This window comes from Amblyraja radiata, chromosome 4 (genome assembly GCF_010909765.2).
Source record: "Amblyraja radiata isolate CabotCenter1 chromosome 4, sAmbRad1.1.pri, whole genome shotgun sequence".
NCBI classification, from domain to species: domain Eukaryota; kingdom Metazoa; phylum Chordata; class Chondrichthyes; order Rajiformes; family Rajidae; genus Amblyraja; species Amblyraja radiata.
In genome coordinates, this window is record NC_045959.1 from 87632754 (window position 1) to 87657324 (window position 24571).

At 43.6% G+C, this 24571-nt stretch overlaps 1 protein-coding gene across 1 annotated transcript in view; it reads right to left on the reverse strand.

Moving 5' to 3' along the window:
• The window catches only part of tsnare1 (t-SNARE domain containing 1), an 807948-nt gene that overhangs the window by 478807 nt on the left and 304570 nt on the right, over positions 1–24571 (reverse strand). Inside the window, exons 3-4 of the mRNA XM_033019937.1 lie at positions 21132–21209; positions 9132–9201 (exon numbers count right to left, since the gene is read on the reverse strand). Coding sequence (XP_032875828.1) covers positions 9132–9201; positions 21132–21209 — 148 coding nt within the window. The remainder of the gene's footprint in view (positions 1–9131; positions 9202–21131; positions 21210–24571) is intronic.

Sequence of the window (24571 nt, forward strand, 5' to 3'; positions counted from 1 at the left end):
GGTGAATCTCCTCTTCACTTTCCCCAGCTCATGCTTCCTATATGTGGTGGCCAGATCTACACAAAATTATGGTGTCCCATCATTTATTATTTACAAGCAGTTTTCACTGTATTTCATTTAAATCTCCTCATAAATAAGAATGGGAGATTAATATGAAGGAAAACAAAGGACTCTGAAATACAAATATGCAAGTACTTCATGGAAAACAGTGAACAGAGTATTCCAGCATCATTTAATGGTGTAACAACTGAAGGAGTTAGTGCACATGATTAAAAAAAAGGAAAACATCCATTGTCTTATAGACAATAGACAATAGGTGCAGGAGTAGGCCATTCGGCCCTTCGAGCCAGCACCCCCATTCAATGTGATCATGGCTGATCATCCCCAATCAGTACCCCGTTCCTGCCTTCTCCCCATATCCCCTGACTCCGCTATCTTTAAGAGCCCTATCGAACTCTCTCTTGAAAGTATCCAGAGAACCAGCCTCCACTGCCCTCTGAGGCAGAGAATTCCACAGACTCACAACTCTCTGTGAGAAAAAGTGGTTCCTCGTCTCTGTTCTAAATGGCTTACCCCTTATTCTTAAACTGTGGTCCCTGGTTCTGGACCCCCAACATCAGGAACATGTTTCCTGCCTCTAGTGTGTCCAAACCCTTAACAATCTCATATGTTTCAATAAGATATCCTCTCATCCTTCTAAACTCCAGAGTGTACAAGCCCAGCTGCTCCATTCTCTCAGCATATGACTGTCCCGCCATCCCGGGAATTAACCTTGTAAACCTATGCAGCACTCCCTCAATAGCAAGAATGTCCTTCCTCATATTTGCGGAAGGACATTCTTGGACGTGTGCATGATCACAAGACATGAAGCTGAGTGAACAGAAATTAAATCATAAGATCACAAGTGATCTGAGCAGAATTAGGCCATTCAGCCCATCAAGTCTACTCCGCTATTCAATCATGGCTGATCTATATCTCCCTCCTAATCCCATTCTCCACCCTTCTCCCCATAACCTCTGACACCCATACTAATCAATAATCTATCTATCTCTGCCTTAAATATATCCACTGACTTGGCCTCCACAGCCTTCTGTGGCATATACAGTATACTGTATATATATAGACACAGGGTGGCACAATGGCGCAGCAGTATAGTTGCTGCCTTACAGCACCAGAGATCCGGGTTTGATCCTAACTATGGATGCTGTCTTTACGGAGTTTGTATGTTCTGCCTGTGACCACATGGGTTTTCTCCGGGAGCTCTGGTTTCCTCAAAAGACGTACAGGTTTGCAGGCTATTTGGCTTGGTAAAATTGTAAATTGTCCCTAGTGCGTGTAGGATGCTGGGATTGAGTTAGTATGCGGGGATCTCTGTTCGCCACGGACTCGGTGGGCCAAACAACCTGTTTCAATGCTGCATGTCGAAACTAAATTAAACAATTTTAACTTTGCTTCTTGGTTTACCTGTGTTGGAAATCACATCTGCCGAGTTGAAAATCTTGCACTTGTTAACTCAGCCTTGCATCCAATGACCAAACTAAGTTTGAAGTCAGTAGCGAAAACTGACGAAAGGAGGTGACAAGGCAACAGGGCAGGTAGGATGAACAAAGAGCAACCTGTGACTTCTGTAGTATCAAAGCGCACTGCAGCATGTTTGCAGCAGCATAATTCTAGCCAGAAACAGTCCCAAAACTACAGAGAGCAAAGACAAAAATGTTGCTGGTTCACAGAGCAAGACCTGCGATGGCTCCCACTGCAATAATTCAGCAATAATGTCTGATATAGCTTCAAGGCAATAACAGTGTTGCCATCAATGTAGGAATATAGGACATTTCAGATGAATCTTTCAAGATAAGCAAAGGTAAATAGTGTACCTGACTTATTGCCAGGTCCAAGAGCATTGCGTTAAAGCTTACAATCCAACCCAGTATCAGCCTCAGAAATGGTAGAATGAATGCACAGCATCAGATGTCAATTTATTATTAATCAGAAAATGCTAGAGAAACTTAGCGGGTCAGGCTGCATCTCCAGAGGACATGGATAGGCAATGTTTCAGTCTCCCGAACAGGGAAGTGCTGAGTTACTACAGCACTTTGTGTGCTATGCAAGATTCCAGCATCTGAAGATACTTGTGTCTCTGTATGCATTATTATATCCTTGAAAACAATGAAGACCTTAGTGTAGATACCCAGTTTTAGGATTCCTTAAAACATGCTTGTTCCATTTCACCTTTCAAATAGAATGTGGTGTGGCGGCGCCTAACGGTAGCGCTCGACTGAAGTCCATCAGTCTTTTTTAAATTTTTGTCTCGTTAAATGTATGTGTGGGATTCTAGTTTTTATTATTTTTTAGCTGTGTATATGTGGGGGGTGGGGGATACCGTTTAATCTCTTCCCTGTTCGGGGGACCTGACTTTTTCCCTGTCGGGCCTCCGATGTCGTTGGGCCTAACATCGCGGCACCGGCCTCCCGACGGAACTAACCTGAGGGCTCCAGCCGCGGAGCCTGCGGGCTTGTCATCGCAGATCTGACTGATTTTGGAATGGGAAAAGCTGTGGTAGCGCGCGGCTGCGACCCGACTTCGGAGCTTTGGAGGCTCCGGCCGCAGGCCCGATGGACAGGAACATTGGGATCTCACAGGTCCCTGGTGGGAGACCGCTTTTCGGAGCTCCCGCAACGGCAACTTCTGCCGCTGGAATCGCCGGGTTTAGATGACTAACATCGCCCCACGCAGCTTAACGGCTGCGGGACTTACCAATGCCCGCGGGGGGCTTTAACATCGGGAGCCCCAGTCGCCTCGATGTTGCAGTTGGACTGCTGGACCGCGGGAGAAGAACAAGGGAAGAGATAAGACTTTTGCCTTCCATCACAGTGAGGAGATGTTGGAGATTCACTGTGATGGATGTTTGTGTTAATTGTGCTAATTGTGGGTCTTGGTTTTTTTTGTAATGTTAAGACTGTAGAAATGCAATTTCATTGAAACCAAGCTGTTTAAATGACAATAAAAGGCATTCTATTCCATTCTATACTATTCAAATATGGTCACATCAGAACTGCAGATGTCAACTGAAAAGTTAACCAAATTCTATTGAAAAATATAGCGCAGTTACATTTAAAAAGCTCTTTTAATTCACAACACTCTTTGGGAGGAATTTAGTTACAATTGAGAAATGACTTTATGAATATATTAAATGTCATTCAAAATGCCCAATAATTATTGAATGTACTTTCATCCACAAAAAAAAATCAACATCATAGGGAGGCTCAGATTTACCAGAGCAATTCATTAAATAAATATTTTCAATTATGAACTAAACTATGTTGAACATGATGTTTTAATTAACAACCTGTAAAACAGACTATTTTACATGTTTGACATTTAAGGCATGATCTAATCTCAAATTCTGAAAGGTGTTGTGATTCCATGAGGGAGCAATTGACTACTTGGAAGGTTTAACATCAACTTAGAAGCTTTCTGGGTGACATTAAATTAACACGTGTTCCTTGTGGTCATATATAAAAAAATAATTAGCTGTCAATTCCTGTTGGTGGTGACTTGATTGTATTTATGTATGGTACATCTGATCTGTTGGTTAGCAGGTAAAACAAGCCTTTTCACTGGACTTTGATTCATGTGACAGTAATAGACCTAAACCTGAATCTAATAAATGTTGTTGTGATGAAAACATGAGTAAGCCATTCGGCCCCGCTTTGAAACTAAGTTATAAAGAAAGGGATAACTGAATTTGAGGCACAAAAGATTGCAGAATCTCAAATCATGACTTTACAACAAACTGCGGGAGGAAATTACAGTGGTCTCCATGTTTGGGACAAAAACCCATCATTTATTTATTTGCCTCTGTACTCCACAATTTGAGATTTGTAATATAAAAAAATCACATGTGGCTAAAGTGCACATTGTCAGATTTTATTAAAGGGTATTTTTATACATTACTAGACCCTTCATTGCATGGTTGCGGGGGGAGGCCTGCGGCGTCACACACACACTAACCAACCCCACACACACACACACACTAACCACCCCACACACACACACACACTAACCACCCCACACACACACACACTAACCACCCCCATTTATATTATATTAATATTATTCATTCACTCCTCTTACCCCATCCACTCACGTATAGCCCCCAACTCGCAGGCGCGGCTAGAGAGGGAGGGGGGTAGAGAGAGAGGGACACAGAGGCACAGAGAGAGAGAGGGACACAGAGGCACAGAGAGGGACACAGATGCACAGAGAGGGACACAGAGGCACAGAGAGAGAGAGGGACACAGAGGCACAGAGAGGCACACAGGCACAGAGGGGGACGAGAGGGAGCGCGAGGTGGGCAGAGAGGGAGCGTGGGTGGGGGGGTTAGAGATGGAGGGGGTATAGTTTGAGGGGTGGGGCGCGTCATCACAGGGAAGGGCTGGTTCACAAACACAATAATGCCTCGCTCCTGGCTGCAAAACGCACGCGTCCCCTAACCGTTGCCCCCACGGGAGGCCAGAGAGGGAGTGTGAGGGGGGCAGAGAGGAAGGGGGGGTAGAGTTTGAGGGGAGGGGGGGCACGTCATCAGAGGGGAGGGCTGGTTCCCGAACCTCACTCCCAGCTCCAGGCTGCATGCTCCGCTCTATGATCTTTGACAGTCAGGGCCGAGAACGGGGTGAGTGGTCAGGGGGGGAGGGGGGGGGGGGAGGTGACGTCACTCGCAGAAGACAGCGCTCTAGAATCTTTGGACAGCTGGGTTTTTTTCAAATGTTTTTCGACAGCGACGGACGGGAGCCGAGACGGAGCTAATACACGGCCCGACTTGTTCGTTCTTCACTCGCAGCGCATGCCGCAGTCTTCAACGATGATCTTCGGTGTTCAGTCGATGGGGAGACCTTTGAACAATGGGGGGAGGAGGGAGGGGTGGGAGGTGACGTCAGTCACAGTGCGAGCAGATGGCACAGCAGGCAGGCAGACCATTGTCATGTCATCAGCGAAAAAAACATGAATTCAAATTTTGATCGTATTTGTATAGATTTTTATTAATAACTCATGAAATAAAGCACAACATTTAAGCCGATTTTGGACTCCAGGGGGTAAATTTCTACAGAATTTGTAAACATTTTCCAGTTAGTGTGTCGTTTCTTCAAGTAGATGTGATCACACACAAACAAATAAATACACACACATCCACATCCAAGATCAGAGTTTTATAGTTCTAAGGATGGTTTCACCATGTAGAAATTACAGTTGTATTTATACATAGTTCCCCCCATTTCAGGGCACCATAATGTTTGGGACAACTGGCCTCACAGGTGTTTGTAATTGCTCAGGTGTGTTTAAATACCTCCTTAATGCAGATATAAAAGAGCTATCAGCACCTAGTCTTTTCTCCAGTCTTTCCATCACCTTTAGAAACTTTTATTGCTGTTTATAAACATGAGGACCAAAGTTGTGCCAATGAAAGTCAAAGAAGCCATTATGAGACTGAGAAACAAGAATAAAAATATTAGAGACATCAGATAACCCTTAGGCTTACCAATATCACCCGTTTGGGACATTATTAAGAAGAAAGAGAGCACTGATGAGCTTACTAATTGCAAAGGGACTGGCAGGCCAAGGAAGACCTCCACAACTGATGACAGCAGAATTATCTCTATAATAAAGAAAAATCCCCAAACACCTGTCCGGCAGATCAGAAACACTCTTCAGGAATCAGGTGTGGATTTATCCATGATCACTGTCCGCAGAAGACCATGAACAGAAATACACAGGTCCATAGCATATCACCTCATCTGTGAAACACAGTGGTGTGGGTGTTATGGCCTGGGCATGTATGGCTACCGAAGGTACTGGCTCACTTATCTTCATTGATGATACAATTGCTGATGGTAGTAACATAATGAATTCTGAAGTGTATAGACACATCCTATCTGCTCAAGTTCAAACAAATGCCTCAAAACTCATTGGCCGGTGGTTCATTCTACAGCAAGACAATGATCCCAAACATACTGCTAAAGAAACAAAGTTTTTCAAAGTAAAAAAATGGTCAATTCTTGAGTGGCCAAGTCAATTACCGGATCTGAACACAATTGAGCATGCATTTTATATGCTGCAGAGAAAACAGAATGGGACTAGCCCCAAACACAAGCATAAGCTAAAGATGGCTGCAATACAGGCCAGGCAGAGCATCACCAGAGAAGACACCCAGCAACTGGTGATGTCCATGAATCGCAGACTTCAAGCAGTCATTGCATGCAAAGGGTATGCAACAAAATACTAAACATGACTACTTTCATTTACATTACATTGCTGTGTTCCAAACATTATGGTACCCTGAAATGGGAGGATTATGTATAAACATTGCTGTAATTTCTACATGGTGAAACCAAAATGTATAAAAATGGCCTTTATTAAAATCTGACAATGTGCACTTTAACCACATGTGATTTTTTTCTATTACAAATCTCAAATTGTAGACAAATAAATAAATGATAGGTCTTTGTCCTAAACATTACGTAGGGCACTGTAGCAGGCCTGGCCGTGTGCGTACATGGCTTCGAAGGACAAGAAGCCGAAGCAAAGAAGTGGAAGCCAAATAACTGAACGGAAACAAAGCCGAAACGCCAACTAACCAAAATAGTGGGACGCCTAAAAGCACACTAACCAAAATGGTGGGACGCCTAAAAGCAAACTCATCGAAAAGCCGTTCTGCCGAAATGCCAACTCACCGAAAGGCTGCTTCGCCTACAAGCCAACTCATTGAATAGCGGCTCTGCCGAAAAGTCAAATAACGGACATGACGTCGCCGGGGGGGGGGGGGGACTTGTCCGCGATTGGTCCGGATCCCCGTGTCCATCACATCACTGGCAGATGGAGATGGGAGGGTGGGATCATTTTCCCACACAAGCCATTGGTGACTGGGCACTCTGAACCCGAGCACGAAGTTGTAAGCAGCCGAAGGAGCGCGTCACTCGGAACAGTCCCCACTCTCCCACGGCCACGGCCGCCTTCCGGCTCGTCTCCCGCGTGCGGCCCCACTGTGACAGGCTGTGTGTCAGTCGGATGATGGCGACGGTCGACTGTGCTTCCGGTAGTTGGACCCCCGGATGGCCCGCGGTCTGGATTAATGCGCCGGATTGGCTGCTGAGCCAGGGTCGCCCCCGAAACACCTTCAGCAATGAGCTGGATATTCCCGCTGTCAAAGAGCAGCGGTGACGGCCGTCACCTGCTGCCTCTGACCAACTTGCAGCAGTAACGCCCGCGGTAGATCAAGTCGGTGAAGAGTTCATACAGTGGGTGAGTGCAGCGCTCTGCTGCTGGGCAGCATCGCCCCCGCTATTTCCCCCTTCTCCGGCCGGCATCACCACCGCCACCCCCGATATTCCCCCCCTCCCCTGGTGGCATCGCCCCCGCTATTCCCACCTCTACCCCTGGGTGGCATCACCATCACCGCCCCCGCTATCCATCCCCCCACTTAATTAACCAGGTTCCTGAATGTAAGAACTATTTATACATGTAACATTTTTGTTTTATATCAGTAACTCTTTTTTGAGTTTTAATGCCGACCCTCTCCTGTGGGAAGGGCTTGCGGCAGCTGGTTTCATAGTGGCTTCATTGTTGATAGGTGCTAATCTTTCACCTCTGCTCCACCTGGCGCTGCCGACACACAGCCCGTCACAGTGCGGCCGCACGGGGGAGACGAGCCGGAGGGCGGCCGTGGCCGTGGGAGAGTGTGGGCTGTCCCAAGGAATGCACTCCTTCGGCCGCTTACAACTTAGTGCTCGGGTTCCCAGTCGCCTATGGCTTGTGTAGGAAAATGACCCCCACCCTCCCGTCTCCATCGGCCAATGATGTGATGGACACGGGGGTCTGGACCAATCACTGACTGGTCCCGCCCCCCCCCCGGCGACGTCATGTCTGTTATTTAACTTTTCGGCAGAGCCGCTATTCGGTGAGTTGGCTTGCAGGCGATGCAGCCTTTCGGCAGAGTGGCCTTTCGGTGAGTGCTTTTAGACGTCCCACCCTTTCAGTTAGTTGGCTTTTAGGCACCCCGCCCTCTCGGATAGTTTACTTTTAGGCGTCCCACCCTTTTGATTAGTTGGCGTTTCGGCTTCGTACACTTTCAGTTATTTTTCGTTTCGGCTTAGTTTCCGTTCGGTTATTTGGCTTCCACTTCTTTGCTTCGGCTTCTCGTCCTTCGACGCCAGGTCCAGGTACCGGCCTGGCAGCATCTGTGGAAGGAAATTAACAGACAAAGTTTTGGGTTGGGACCCATCTTCTGAAACATCATTTGTCTATTCCCTTCCACAGAGTCTGCATGACTGAGTGAGTTCCACCAGCAGTTTGTTTTATGCTCAAGTGACTTAATTATGCAGATAAAGATAATATAGATGCACCTAAACTCAGAACATGTCAGCACAGAAATTGCTTCATATAGAAAGGTTGGTCACCACAGTAACTCAACTCATCCGCTCTGGAAAAGGTTGACCTTTTTTGGATAAAGTGCGGATTCTTAGGTTTAACCAAAACCTAAGACCTGATCCTTTTTGTAGTCATTGCCACAATAGATTGAGGGGTAAACAAAGGAGGTGGCCACCACCTTTTCTCCATCCTCACACAGTATTATTTACTGAACAGCTTTCACTGCCAATAATTAGAGGAAATGAAAAAGAAAAATACAATTTCTACTCTTACCGGTTTTGAAAAAATATATTTCAGCAAACAAAAATAAATGAACACTAACAAAAAGTTACTTTCCATAGCCAAATGCATACAACAATTCATTCATCTTTATTATAAGGTAATTGCATCGTGTCAGCCTGCCCCAAGTAAAATCAGTTAGAAACAGTTATTAAAATGAGTGACATTTCTATATTCAAGAATAGATTATCCTTTATTTCAACTCCTACCAGCATGGTTGATGCCCATGACGGTAAAGGCAAAGTTAGGTTTAAATTTCACATTATGATGGTATTATGAGTTTTCTCAGTCCAGTTTTACAGTGTTGAATCGATTACCATTTTGTATGTGTCCATTACTCACAGATATAAAATTACACAATGCAGCTGGAGCATAACAGCAGACAAAGCCATTAGTCTTTTCATAAAAATCTATATCAAAAAGTGACTCACAGTCCATCTCTGAGCTCTTGTGTATCATTAGGTGTCCCCAGAGCTTGCAAACTCTTCTCTAAGGAAGTCACTGCAACAGAAAGGTGAGGATTAATGAGAAGAAGAGGTTGGAACACCAGTCTGCTTAAAGGTCAGGTACTTCCATGATAACACAGTCTTTAAGTTTTTGCATGATCTTGGAAAGATTTATTAATGCAATATATTTGAGGACGAGAGAGTTCACATTTCTGTTTTCACTAGTCTTAAATTAATGTGCAGGCACTATTTACCTCAAAATGACCCACAGGATATAGCAGGTAAGCTATTAGGTTATTATATAGCAGATTGTACACAGTGCAAGCAAATAAAATGAGATATAACATCCAATTATGACTTGAATTTCCTATTTCCTCTGTTAAGAAACTATAAAAGTGTTCCATTCCAGTGAAATCTCTGTTCCCACATTTCTATCTGCAAACCCAGAAAATATATTTGTTTAACTAATTTAACGAGCAAATAATTGAAATTAATAATCTGATTCCAGACCACAATACATCCCAAGTACTTTCATGAACCAAAGGCTCAGAATATCAATTATTTTTTTAAAGATTATTTCAGTGAAGTGAAACTCTACATCCATACTATTTAGGCACTTTGGCACTTTGTCTTATATTAACAAGACTATGGTCCAGTCATTGGAAGCGGGATAAGGCTTCTTAGGTGGGATTGGTCTTTTTTATAAAAAAGAACACAAAGTGCTGGAATAATTCAGCGGGTTAAGCAGTATCTCTGGAGAGCTCGATAGGTGACGTCTTGGGTCTGGATCCTTCTTCAGATACCTATCCTATCAATGTACTCCAGACTTGTTGAATGACCTGCTGAGTTACTCCAGCACTTTGTGTCTTGTGTAAACCAGCATCTGCAGATCGTTGTTTCTTCATTGGCCTTGTTTTTTCCTGTGCCAGCATAGACATGACGGGCTGAGCAGTCTCCGTGTGCTTGGGTGACAGGCAACACTAATGGCAGCACAACTGCTGAAAGAGAGCAGCAAGTTCATGCTGCATTTAACCGTTGGCAGTCTCTGGTAATTGTACCCCGAGGCATTCTAGTAATCAGTCGTGGCACATAATGCCTAAAAACAATCACAGCTCACATGGCAACAAAGCAGGTCTGCATAACAGATACCCGAGCTTCCAGATACTGGATGGCCTTTGCTTGCATAGAGTCACTGTTTATTAGGTGCTACATGGTGCTTGGACCTTTAAGTGTTGAAATAGAATAGTAGCGGCGACACAGTGTTGCAGCGGTAAAGTTGCTGTCTTACAGAGTCAGATACCTGAGTTCAACCCGTGTCGGTGCCGTCTCTTTGGAGTTTGTGCTCCGATTTCTTCCCACATTCCAAACACGTACTCATTTGTATATTAATTTGGCATCGGTAAAAATGGTAAATTGTCCCTAGTGTGTAGAATCAGCAGGTGTATGGGGATCACTGATCGGCGTGTACGCTGTGGGTCGAAGGGCCTGTTTCCGCGCTGTTTCTCTAAAACTAAAACTAAAAAACTAAAATTGGCCACCACTGCCATGCTGGAAGAATAAGATTCAGCCTCTGTGTCCTGACTTTGCCACTGCATGCAGACTTGCTTGCAAATTTGTCAAGCAATGCACTGTTTACAACTAACAACCTTTCCCTGTAGACTACCCCTTTAAAATACATTTACATGTCTTCCGCCGTAGAAACTGGTGTCAATCTCAGTTTTGTCGATACTGCCATCAGCAAAATATTTATCTCGCTCTTACAGCAGGACCTCTGAGCCTGGTGACCTATTGGATACTGCTACCACCACTCAACTAAATTCGACCTTGTGCACAGTGTCTATCGTAGTGGTATTTTTCAATATATTCAAACATCAAGTAAAAATACTCACTATTCAGCATTTAATGCATATGGAGCCCTGTGTAAGTAGCTATTTTTATTTGTGCTCTCCTTCACCAAGTTACAATACAAGGCTCACTCCCAACCTGTCACCAGCCACCACCATTCCAACCATGTACCTCAACAACTGACTAACATTGGGTCCTAATACAACTGTTGATATAAAAGTATGGGAGGTGGATATAAAATTATGAGATGCCTAGATAAGGTAGACAACCAGAACCTTTCCCCAAAAATGGAAAAATCAATTACTAGAGGGCATAGCTTTAAAGTGAGATGGGTAACGTTTAAAGGAGATGTGCAGGGCATGTGGGTTTTTTTAACAGGGTGTGGTGAGTACCTGTAATTGCGCCACCAAGGTAGTGGTTGAGGCAGATATGATAGCAGCATTTAAGAGAATTTTTGCTAGGCATACGGATATGCCTACCCATGTCATGGAAGGGAGTGATATGGATTATGTGCAGGTAGATAAGAGATGGTCTTGGCATCATATTCAGCACAGGCATTGTGGGTTGTAGGGTCTGTTCTTGAGCTGCACTGTTCTACGTTCTTAGTAAACACATTGTCAATATCTGAGCTGGTACCTGGGGATGCTAATGCAACTACATTCATTTTCACTCCCTTCTTGCTGTCCTACCATTAACTGTACAGGTTGCTTATTATTGGTTAATGAAAGGAGAACAACACAAGATGAACATTGCGGTGAACAAAGAGAGGGAAATTGAGAAGTCGACGGATATGTCTTAAGAAGCATGTAAATATAAAGTGATGGTGGGACGGGAGGAAGTGCAACCTCAGAGGATTATGTACGAGCATACTCCTTCTAATGTCTCCTAATGATGGTGATTGGGTTGGGAGAAGGGGTACACATGTGAGATACCAATGCTGCTGTACTAGAAACCCATTTCTACCAACTCTCCTCAGAGCTAAATGTGTTATTGAGTGTGCTCCACATTAGTTTAATTTATTATTGTCACGTGTACCGAGGTACAACTAAAAACTTTTGTTTGCGTGCTATCCAGTCAAAGACTATACATGAATGTAATCAAGCCATCCATAGTGCACAGGTAAAGGATAAAGGGTACAGCATTTAGTGTAGAGATATAACATTGACAAGTACAGGTACCCTAGCTTTCATGGTTGAACAGCTACCAGTGTGCATAAATTGTAAGCTATGGGCATGAAGGTTTGCAACAGGGCCATGAATGTGAAGCTATGATGGAGCATGTTGATGTTGAGGAAGGACATCCTTGTGATTGAGGCAGTGCAGCGTAGGTTCACGAGATTGATCCCTGGGATGGCGGGATTGTCATATGAGGAAAGATTGAAAAGACTGGGCTTGTATTCACTGGAGTTTAGAAGGATGAGGGGGCATCTTATAGAAACATATAAAATTATAAAAGGACTGGACAAGCTAGATGCAGGAAAAATATTCCCAATGTTGGGCGAGTCCAGAACCAAGGGCCACAGTCTTAGAATAAAGGGGAGGTCATTTAATCTGAGGTGAGAAAAAACTTTTTCACCCAGAGAGTTGTGAATTTATGGAATTCCCTGCCACAGTGGGCAGTGATGGTCACTGATCCAAGTCACTGGATGGATTTAAGAGAGAGTTAGATAGAGCTCTAGGGGCTAGTGGAGTCAAGGGATATGGGGCGAAGGCAGGCACGGGTTATTGATAGGGGACGATCAGCCATGATCACAATGAATGGCGGTGCTGGCTCGAAGGGCTGAATGGCCTCCTCCTGCACCTATTTTCTTTGTTTCTATGTAGGTACAGTCGTGGTAGACAGAGGACACTGGTGGATGAGCAATGCAGTGCGAAGAAATAAAGTGTGTGTGATCTGCCACATAGTGTTGAAAAATACATTGGTCAATGAACATTGTGTGGAATGAATCCAAACCCTCAGGGCTTGGCCTGTTTTTGACCTCTACCAGGTCACTTAGGTGAGATATTTTAGATAATTATCTTTGTTGATAGGAAAGAGTCTGAAGAAGGGTCTCGACCCGAAATGGTGCCTATTTCCTTCGCTTCATCGATGTTGCCTCACCCGCTGAGTTTCTCCAGCATTTTTGTCTACCTAGGAAAGAGTGGGAAAGTCGGTTTCCTCAGATGAAAGAGTCCAAATCAAAGGGAATCAAGCAACATTAGAACGAGGAAGTTAAGAGTAATGTGAGCACGCATTTTCTTCCTCAGAGGTTGTGAAAATCTGGAGTTCTTACATTATTGATGCCTGAACTGGAAATATTGAAACAGATGCTGATAAAAAATTGACTGGCAGGGGTTTTAAGCTTTACATTTTCAACATGGGTAAATATAGTTAAGATACAGCACAACCATTGTCTAATTGAAAGGGAGAACTTGCATTGAGGGACTGAATAAAGGCCAAATACTGTAGTTGCTGTAAATATAAGAAATAAATAAGAAATAAATAAGAAATAATAATAATAATAATAATAATAATAATAATAATAATAATAATAATAATAATAATAATAATAATAATAATAATAATAATAATAATAATAATAATAATAATAATAATAATAATAATAGCAGGATATCTTGGATGCAGGAATCACAGATGACTTTTCAGTCAATGATCATTTGTCAGAACTAAAAAATACCTGAGATGTTAGGGGATTTATGGAAGTAATAATTACTGGAAAGGGTAATGTGTCAAGAGTGTTTTATTGTCATATGTCCCAGATAGGACACTGAAATTCTTACTTGCTGCAGCACAACAGAATATGTAAAGGGCCTGTCCCACTGCGGGGACCTAATTTGTGAGTTTAGAAGAGTTTGCGCTCGACTCAAACACGCAGCATGGTCGACACGTGGTCCTAGGAGGTCAGTTACTCTCCTTCATGCTCGAGGGAAGTTCCCGCATACTCGCGGCCTCAGTTTGGTTGAGGAAAATTCTGCTGAACATTCTTCCACGAGTAAAAATTGGTCGGCATGGTTCTTTTGAACTCGTAGTGCAGTGGTAGTGGGGTCACTATGTAGTTATAGGCAGTTGAGGTAGCCGTAGGCAATCTCCTTTGCTGACCGGGCATTTTAATTGGCTCATTTGAGTTTTCAGAACCAAGGAAAACCGACCGGTAATGTTCAATGCCTGTTAAACTTTATTAAAAGTTGTCTGGCTTCTTAAAAGTGTCCCCACTCCTTCTTCCCCCTTGTCCCCCCTTCTCTCCCCTGCTCTCCCCTTCTCACCCCTCCCCGCTCACTAAAGGACTTACCGTTACTGTGCAGCCTTCTTTTGCCTTCCTGTTCATCGCGGATGTGAATTTCAGACAGCGCTCCCCCATTTTCCCTGGCCCCTGCCTTAGCGATATGTGTGTGTGTGTGTGTGTGTGTGTGTGTGTGTGTGTGTGTGTGTGTGTGTGTGTGTGTGTGTGTGCGCGTGCGTGCGTGCGTGCGTGCGTGCGTGCGTGCGTGCGTGCGTGTGTTGACGGTCGATCCAGTCTGTTGCAGTTCAGAACTTATTTGTTGTCATGTTTAATAGCCTGTTGGCTTTTGGAAGAAGCTGTTCCTGAACCTGGACGTTACAGTTTTCAGGCTCCAATACTTTCTTCCTGATGGCAATGGTGATATGATTGTGTGGCAAGGATGGTGTGGGTCTTTGATGATGTTGGCTGCCTTTTTGAGGCAGCGCCTTTGATAGATCCCTTCGATGGTGGGGAGGTCAAAGCCGGTGATGGAATGGGCAGTGGTGACATCATTTTGAAGTATTTTCCGCTCCTGGAAGTTCAAATTGCCGAACCACGCCACGATGCAATCAGTAAGTATGCTCTCTACCGTGCACCTGTAGAAGTTTAGGAGAATCCTCTTTGACATGCCAAATCTCCGTAATCTTCTCAGGAAGTAGAGTCGCTGATGTGCCTTCTTTATAATTGCATCAGTGTGCTGGGTCCAGGAAAGATCTTCGGAAATATGAATGGCCAGGAATTTGAAGATTTTTACCCTCTCCACCATGGGCGGGAATCCCAGGGGGCAGGTGGGGGAACACGTCCCCACCCCCCCCCCCCCCCCCCCCCCCCATGTTTTGTAATCTGGATTTTGAAATTCTGTGGAAAAAAAAATCTACTAAAAATCTCCGCTTCCCGCGAGACATTGGGTGTGGGACATGATCGAGGCACCGATTGGACTAGAGAGACGTCAGTCAGCAGGTAGTGGGGGTGGGCGGAGACATGATGATTCAGCGTGATGATTGGAGGAAGGAGGTGTCGGTCAGAGGTGGAAGTAGTGGGGTGGGACACAGGATAAAGCGCGGTGCTTGGAGGAGGGAGATGTCCTGGTGGAGCAAAGATCATAGAGCGGAGCTTGAATCCTTCGCGGGGCCTTTCATCGGCAGGCGTGGCTTAAAATCGGCCGTGGGATCTTCCACCGCCCCACGGTCAAATTGCTGCATCGAGGCGGTCGAGTCTTCCGACGTTGAAGCCCCCGCCAGTCAATGGAAGATCCCGCGGACGATTTTAAGCCGTGCCGGATGATGAAAGGCCCTGCGAACGGGCCGATTCAAGCCCCACGGTTCGGGGCGGACGAAGCTGCTGTTGCTGGAGTTTGGAATCTGTCACCAACCAGGTCAGCTCCCGATGTTACCGTCCACAGGGCCCACAGCCAAAGCCTCGCGTGTGTGTGCGTGCGTGCGGCACCATGAAATTGTGTCCCCCCCCATGTTTTGACAGCGATTTCCGCCCCTGCTCTCCACCATCGTACAACTGATGTAAACAGGATTGTGGGTCCTCATCCTTCCCGTACCAAAGTCCACAATCAGTTCCTTGGTTTTACTGATGTTGAGAGCCAGGTTGGTGTGCTGGCACCATTTGGTCAATCGGTCGCTCTAACTTTTGTACTCTGATTCATCACCATCTGTGATTAGGATGACCTTATAAGGATTTATAAAATCAAGAGGGCCATAGATAAGGAGGAGGGGGGTGAATACAGTCTTCCTTTCAGGGCACACAGATTTAAGGTAAGAAGAGAAAGATTTAAAGGGGACCGAAGGAACAAGTTTCTCACACAATGAGTGGAGGGTGTACAGAATGAGCTGCCAGATGACGTGGCAGAAGCAGGTCTAATTGCAATATTCAAATGCCATTTGGACAGGTTCGTGGATTAAACAAGTTTAGTGGAAGACACAAGGGACTGCAGAGGCTGGAAGCTGGAGTAAAACACAAAGTACTGGAGGAGCCCAGCAGGTCAGGCAGCATCTAGGGAGGGAATAGACAGATTAAACGGGATAGGAACCAAATGCAGACAGATGGGACTAGCTCAGGAAGGCACCTAGATCGGTGGGCGTGATGGGCCAAATGCCCAGTTTCTGCACTGTTTGATACTGAAGGTTGGGTCTGCAATAAAGTGTAAGGCAGGATTTAGTAAATAATTAAAGGAATAGTAATGGGCAAGGCCATAGTTGTTAATAATGGACCACGTTGATCCTGCTCCACCATTCAATCGGATCATAGCTGATCTGATGGATAAGATCAGCAAATTCACTTTCCTTCCCCTTTACCCATAACATTTCTACCGTTTACAAATTAGAAACCTCTCTATCTCAGCTTGAATATGCATGAGGACTCTTCCCTTGCCGCTCTCTGTGCCTGGGAGTTCCAGAAAACTCGCAACCCTGTGAGAGAAGAAACATTTCCTCATTCCAGTCTTATTCTGTCCCCATGTCCTGTGCTTCTGGACTCTCCTGGGAGAGGAAACATCCTGTCAGCATTTACTCTGTCTATTCTCCTAAGTATCTTTGGTATCTCTAGAGGTAAGGTAAATGGAGAGAGCATAGCCGTTATCAGCGCCTAATGATTGAAAAAAAATGCCAGCAGTGGTTAAGATCTTACATTTTTGTTAATGTCAAGTCCAAAAATTGCCCAATTAAAAAATCAAGTGTTGGCCTTTGAGTTTCACTGAAATAGTGTTGGCTGTTCCGGTGGGACTGAAAAAATTGAAGTTGAAAGTGACCAGAAGCCCAGGTTGAACAGATGTTCTGTCTTTGGGCATCCCATTGAAGAGTCAACAGTACCACAAGTAATGAATACAATTGATTACAATAAACAAACACGTAAAATGCTAACCCACGTGGGAGGAGTGCTGTAGATTCGGAATGGCAGGGATAAAGGGGAGTTGTAACAGGAGTGGGCATTTGTAGCGATTATTTAGAGTGGCTGAAGAAAGGACCTGGAGGACCAATGCTCTCAGAGTGCTTTTATGGAAAGAGGGAGATGTTTTTGGTGGAGAAAGGAACTGCAGATGCTGGTATATATTAGTGATAGACACAAAGTGCTGAAGTAACTCAGCCGGTCAGGCAGCATTTCTGGAGAAAAAGCATGGGTAATGTTTTGGGTTGGGACACTTTTTCAGACCTACATGTTTTTAGTGGGTGACTTGGTCAAAGATGACTTTAATAAAAGAGAAGGCTGCTGATCTAAAATATCGACAAAGGGAATACCTTCATGATACTGAAACTGAATGAATGTCTGAAAATCGACCCACGTGTTGCACTCAGCAGCAGCAGAGCAAACTGATTAAACCTACTAGTGCTAGATCTGACTGTCTAAGATTATGACTTCCTTGTTTGGTGGCATGTGTGCAGAAGTCTGAATCAGAGGCCTTGAGTCACTAAGACAGGTTGGATAAGGTAGTTCTGTTTTCCCAAGGCAAAAGAGGCTATGGGGTCATATAATACATAAAATCAGGAGATGCACATATGGGGTAGAGAGCCAGCTGCTGTCTAAAAACAGAGGCTATAAGTTAAAAACAGAGGCTATATGAGAGAGGGATTTAAAGAGGATCTGACATAAATATTTCACACAAAAGGTAATTGATATCTACAATGAGTTGCCAGAGATGGTGGTGGAGGCAGGTACAGTAACACCATTTAAGAGGCATCTTGACAGGTACTCAAATCAGCAGGGCAGAGAGGAATAGGGAATTAATGCAGGCAAGTGGGGTTAGTATAGATAGACATGATGATTGGCATAGATATAGTGTGCAGAAGGGTCTGTTTCAATGTTGTACAACTCTGAGTGAACTCTGGGTTTAAACTGGTAAATGCCAGTGGTTGTGCAGTAACAAGCAATGGCCGTGCTCTTTCACCCTCTCCTGAGAAATTGCAAGTAGCTTGCGAAATATCACTTTGCCAATTCGCTAATTGTATGTTACAGATGCAATTTTTCGAAGGTCTTTCTCAAACACGAGTCATCCAGGCAAACAGATGCCTTTAATTTTCCAAATTCCATCTAAACCCAAAAGCCTCTGGAAATTGAAAATGTCATCTTGTTTCCCACCCACCCCCATAATCACAATGCGTTTGGCATCCCCAAGTCATCTCTGATGGATTTACTTCTCGTTTCTTTCATGCCTGACTCCAGCCTTCCATTCATGATTACTTTTGGAAAGTGAGGATTGGAAATTATGCTAGCCTCAATTCCTGAACCTGCCTTTCATAAAATCAAAACCAACATCAAACAGGAACACCTATACTTCACAGACGGAATAACTCGGTACTTCACTTTATTTGTCACTAGAGGCTGCCAGTGCATTCATATAACAGCCGACATCAGATACCATGGAGGAAATAGGTTATAAAGATTAACAAGCTCCTGCAGATAAAAAGGAAATTGCATAAATATTACATACTTTAAATGCAAAGCAAGTCCTTCAGTGAAAGAATAGAAAACTACAACTGATGAAACTCTGAAGCATAATTTTGATGTATGTATCGATGGATATAGGGAGAATCAATATATTTGTTACAATGTTTGTTCCAAATTAAAATAAAATAATGTTGGCATTATTTCAGACACAAATATTTATCTAACTATTAAATGCCACATTTAATAGTTAGATAAATAATATTCCAAGAACAGTTTCCACATTCACTTTTTTAAATCTTTCCAAACTGCGAGTTTAAACGTTTTGTTTTAAGCTGGTCACTCAAAGTACAATTTCCCATTGGATTTTCCTCAGATTTTAAATGGCAGTAAAAACATTCCTGATTGAATCCACTACTGCTGCACAGCACAGAGACCCGTGGAAGCAAATGAACACCCGAGGAACTTTGCAATTTATAGTGGCATCCAACCAATGTAAGCATTTCCAGTCCACAGTGATGGATCACCTCCCCCACATCACTTCATAGACTCTACTCGCACAGGTAATTACCTCCACTCCATCGCGGATACTGAGCTTTTGTCAGATATTCAAAAGCATTTCTATGGGAATAACTCCAACAGTGGCGGATGTCCCAGAAGAAATATTATTAATTCAGTTCCACATTTCTCACTAATATGAATGTGTATGTCCCTGAGAAAAATAAATGTCTGTTCAGCCATTTTGTGACTGATTTTCAGTGAAGATGCCATCAGTTTCTGACAGCTCTCCTTTGACTGCTTCAGGAAATCTTCAAAACCCAACCCAAGCTTTAATTTTAATTTGACATATGGAATCTTTAACCCATTAATATAAAATTAAATGTAAATTTTGAAGTCCGATGCCTGCAATAAGTATTTTAAACCAAGTTATAAACATAAAACAAATAATATTCTTGATACAATGGCATCAATAATAGATTCACTAATTAACCTACTTTTATTTTGTGACACATTGTTTATGTTATATTCAACAATAGAATTCTTGCAGTGGTGGTAAAAATAAATTGCAATCAACCTGGAAAACAGTGTAGCTAGTTAGACTTCGAGAAATATTACATGGCAGCAATATAGTAATTTGCAACAACATTCACGACTACTTTCTATTTCTGCTCCCCAACACATGGTGATAACTGTAAACAGACATTAGTTCTGTTAATGAGAGATGTTTAGCATTCATTTTAAATTGCAGCCCGTTAGATGAAAGACAAAAGCCCATTGGAGAGCAATAGACTTAAAATGGAAAGCACCACGAGAAGGTAGCTGAAAAACTGAACAAAGTGTGGGGCCTGATCCTCCCACATGTTGATGTTAAGCTGCTATCAGTAGGCCTGAACATTCAGGAAACATTAACGCAACTAGTATCCAGTGCAGTTTGCACATTTCCTCAAGGCCAAGTCTGTCAGCTTATTAGGTCTTTAGGTGGTCTGATTCTGTGTAGGGAGTACATAATTCTGATAGGAATGGAGAACACCTTCTCTGCTTGGACCGGTTTCCCTCTCCTTACTAGTCACAGGAATTTATAATTATTTTGATCACCTCTTCTGGTGAGAGTAGTTATTAACAGTGTACTTTAGACACAAGGCCCTTTGTTGTGCACAGGGTGCCATTTGTGCTGTTCTGCCCTGCCATGATCACTGGATTCTCATAGCCATTTGTAAAATACTGAGCCTTTGTGCCTGTCAAGCAATTTTAGAACAATTTTTGTTCTAGTGTCGGACTAGGTCCTCTATTTCTCCAGTTTGGGGGAAATTACACAGGAGTATTGCATGCCGTGCACCAATAGTGCAAAATAGCCAGTTTCCAACATAAATAGGTGTATTCAGTTCAATTGTTGCTAAACCTGCTCCTCGTTCATCTTCCTTTCCTCCTTTTTTTCTATTCTTTCAATCACCCTTCTTCATTGAAAAACATAAGAATCTAACCAACATGACTAAACAGACCAGTCTGAACTGAAAGGGGGACTGGAATTGCTGGATATCCATCATATTGTGACAGGGCAATATCGAGGAATCAAGTAATTCCCCTATATCAATCAATTTTCGTGTCCACAAAGGTGAAAATGATTGAGATTATGTGTATAAAGGTAACGTTACCCATTATTGAATGTTGGGAAACTGGAAGGAAATTACAATTTTATTGGAAGAAGTCTCTGCTTCCTGCACTCTATAAATCTTACCTTGTTTCTTGAATAGACTTTATCCTATACAACTGAGTCATATACCCAGTCTCATCTCTAATTCATTGGCTGACATAGATTTGTCAATAAATAGTTTGCATTTGTAAAAGGCTGACAAAAGTTGATTGAGGATAGTAAACAGACTCATAGGTCATCACTAAATCTCCAATTGCCAGTCAATCATCTACCCAATCAATCTCAACATTAACTCGACACAACCTGCACACTATCAAAAGAAAATGAATGGGTGCCTCACCGTTTGTGTTAATGCGAAAAATGTTGGCTGTGAGCTCCTGAAATACTTCTTGGATTTCATTGGGATCAATCTGTGATGCTGTTGAGGAATAAGCAAATGCAATTTACTGCATGGTTAACACAACATATATTGGCTATAACATATGTGATATCATCTCAACAATCACTTCAAATCAATCTCCTCAGATTCATTTCCAGTTAAATGTAGATATTCTTTTTTAAATGGGCAGCAATATAACAAAAGTGAATTGTAATATATGCTGATTAACTATGCATGCAATAACAACACCAACAGAAATACCAGGCGACAACTTACCAAAAGCTTAATGATAATTAAAATCACTTGCAAAACTATAATTATTTATATCCATATTTTATTTAAAGAGTTTCTTTAAAATCAAATGTTTTTGGTCCATTGAATGCACAAGCATGACAGATAGGAGCCAAGAGATGCTGTTGTTTGAGGTGGCCATGTCGAATGCAGCATCGGACCAGTCACAAGATTAAATAGAGGGTGGTCACATATTTTCCCACATACATAGCACACCCAACAGTGCAGCGCAGGAACAGGCCCTTCGGCCCATAATGTCCCTGCTCAAACATGATGAGAGGGGATCTTATTGAAACATATAAGATTATGAAGGGACTGGACATTCTAGAGGCAGGAAACGTGTTCCCGATGTTGGGGGTTCCAGAACCAGGGGCCACAGTTTAAGAATATGGGGTAAGCCATTTAGAACGGAGATGAGGAGACTTTTTCACACAGAGAGTTGTGAGTCGGTGGAATTCTTTGCCTCAGAGGGCGGTGGAGGCCGGTTCTCTGGATATTTTCAAGAGAGCTAGATAGGGCTTTTAAAGATGCCGAGTCAGGGGATATGGGGAGAAGGCAGGAACGGGGTACTGATTGGGGATGATCAGCCATGATCACATTGAATGGCGGTGCCGGCTCGAAGGGCCGAATGAGGAAGTTTCAGGTTCAAGTCAAGTCAAGTCAAGAGAGTTTATTGTCATGTGTCCCAGATAGGACAATGAAATTCTTGCTTGCTGCAGCACAACAGAATATTGTAAGCAAAAATACAGAACAGTTCAGTTCAATATACACATAAATAAGCAGATAAAGTGCAATAGGTTGATGCATAGAGTACATGGTTATTGTGCTTATCCATGTAGAGAGAACATTTAGAGAGTCTGTTTCACATAAAAGGGAGACCGAAGAGCTATCCATGAGATGGCAGGACCGTCCCCTGATATTTGTAAAACATCGGTTGAGCACGCATATATTGTATAGAATCTATAGTTAACATTATTGGTTTGTTATAAACTAGGAAGAGCAGGAAATGCTTATATTAATGGCTTAACCAGTTGTTCTCTTGAATTGGTTACCTGAGATTTACAAAGCATCTCTCTCCACTGGTGATACAAATTCTATATTATACATAATCATACTTATACATATACATACATATGTATGGTTAATTTGATAGCTCTGTGCCTGTATTTGCTGGTGTTTAGAAGGATGAAAGAGGATCTCATTGAAACCAATTGAATAATGAAAGGCCTAGATAGAAGCGGTTGTGGAGCGGATGTCTCCAGTAATGGGAGTGTCTAGGACAGAGGGCACAGCCTGAGAATAAAAGGATGTACCTTTAGAATGGAGATAAGGAGGAATTTCTTTAACCAGAGGCTGGTGAAACTGTGGAAATCATTGCCACAGACGGCAGGGGAGGCCAAGTCATTGGGTGTTTTTAAAGTGGAGATTGATAGATTATTGATTAGAAAGACTATGAAAGGATATGGAGTGAAGGCAGAAGAATGGGGTCAAGAGGAAAAATCGTTCAGTCATGATTGAATGGCAGAGCAGATTTAATGAGCCGAATGGCCTAATGATGTTCCTATGTCTTATGAATTTCTGAACATAATCGATAGGCACTTCAAATGGATCTGAGTCCCATGGCTTGTTTCCTGTAATACTACCCACCCTTCAAGTCTGTCCAGTATCCAAGCTCCAGCCTGACCCTGTACCCTTGCCCATTTTCCTACCCCCATCACAGTATCCATTTATTCTCCTGGTGTCCACAAATGTATCAATCCCTTTTCAGATCATACACCTTTGAGAGAGAGAATCCAATGGATGTTCAACCCTCGCATGAAGAACTATTTCTGACTATAATACAACACATAATCCTCCGCTATTTCCGCCACCTCCAACGTGACCCCACCACTCGCCACATCTTCCCATCTCCCCCCATGTCTGCCTTCCGCAAAGACCGCTCCCTCCGCAACTCCCTTGTCAATTCTTCCCTTCCCTCCCGCACCACCCCCTCCCCGGGCACTTTCTGTTGCAACCGCAAGAAATGCAACACCTGTCCCTTCACCTCCCCCCTCGACTCCATTCAAGGTCCCAAGCAGTCGTTCCAGGTGCGACAAAGGTTCACCTGTATCTCCTCCAACCTCATCTACTGCATCCGCTGCTCTAGATGTCAGCTAATTTACATCGGTGAGACCAAGCGTAGGTTGGGCGACCGTTTCGCCGAACACCTCCGCTCAGTCCGCCTTAACCTACATGACCTCCCGGTGGCTCAGCACTTCAACTCCCCCTCCCATTCCCAATCCGACCTCTCTGTCCTGGGTCTCCTCCATTGCCAGAGTGAGCAACAGCGGAAATTGGAGGAACAGCACCTCATATTCCGTCTGGGGTCCTTGCGCCCTTATGGCATCAACATTGAATTCCCCCAATTTGGCTAGCCTGTGCTGTCCCCTCCCCTTCCTTCACCCTCTAGCTGTCTCCTCCCACCCTCCCATCCGCCCGCCCTCGGGCTCCTCCTCCTCCCTTTTTCCTTCTTTCTTTCCCCACCCCCCATCAGTCTGAAGAAGGGTTTCGGCCCGAAACGTCGCCTATTTCCTTCGCTCCATAGATGCTGCTGCACCCGCTGAGTTCCTCCAGCAATTTTGTGTACCAACTATTTCTGACTGTTAGGTCTCAATAGAAGGCCTCTTATCTGAGGCTGTCACTTCGAGTCCTAGACTCTCTGGACAGAGGGAGCAGCCTCTGCCGTTCTCTGAGAATTTTAAATCTTATACAGAAATCGTTTCTCATTCTTTGACATTTTCTATATTACAATAGTAACTGTGCGTCAAAAGTACTTAATTGGTTGTAAAGCATTTTTGGATGGATTCAGGCCATGAAATATAAATCCAAGTCTTTATTTGTTTCTTATGAATTCCAGATTCCTCACTGGAAAGCCCTCTCATCACAGGAATCAATCTTGCGAGCATTCGTTACCGCTGCTCCAAGGCAGGTGGACCTTGCCTTAAGTAAAACTACATAGTACTCCAGATGAGATTTCACCAAACTCCGAAAATAAATATTGAGGCAATACTTCCTTACTCACAGCACTTGCAATAAGGATCAATACACTGGAGACACAAGAGACTGCAGAT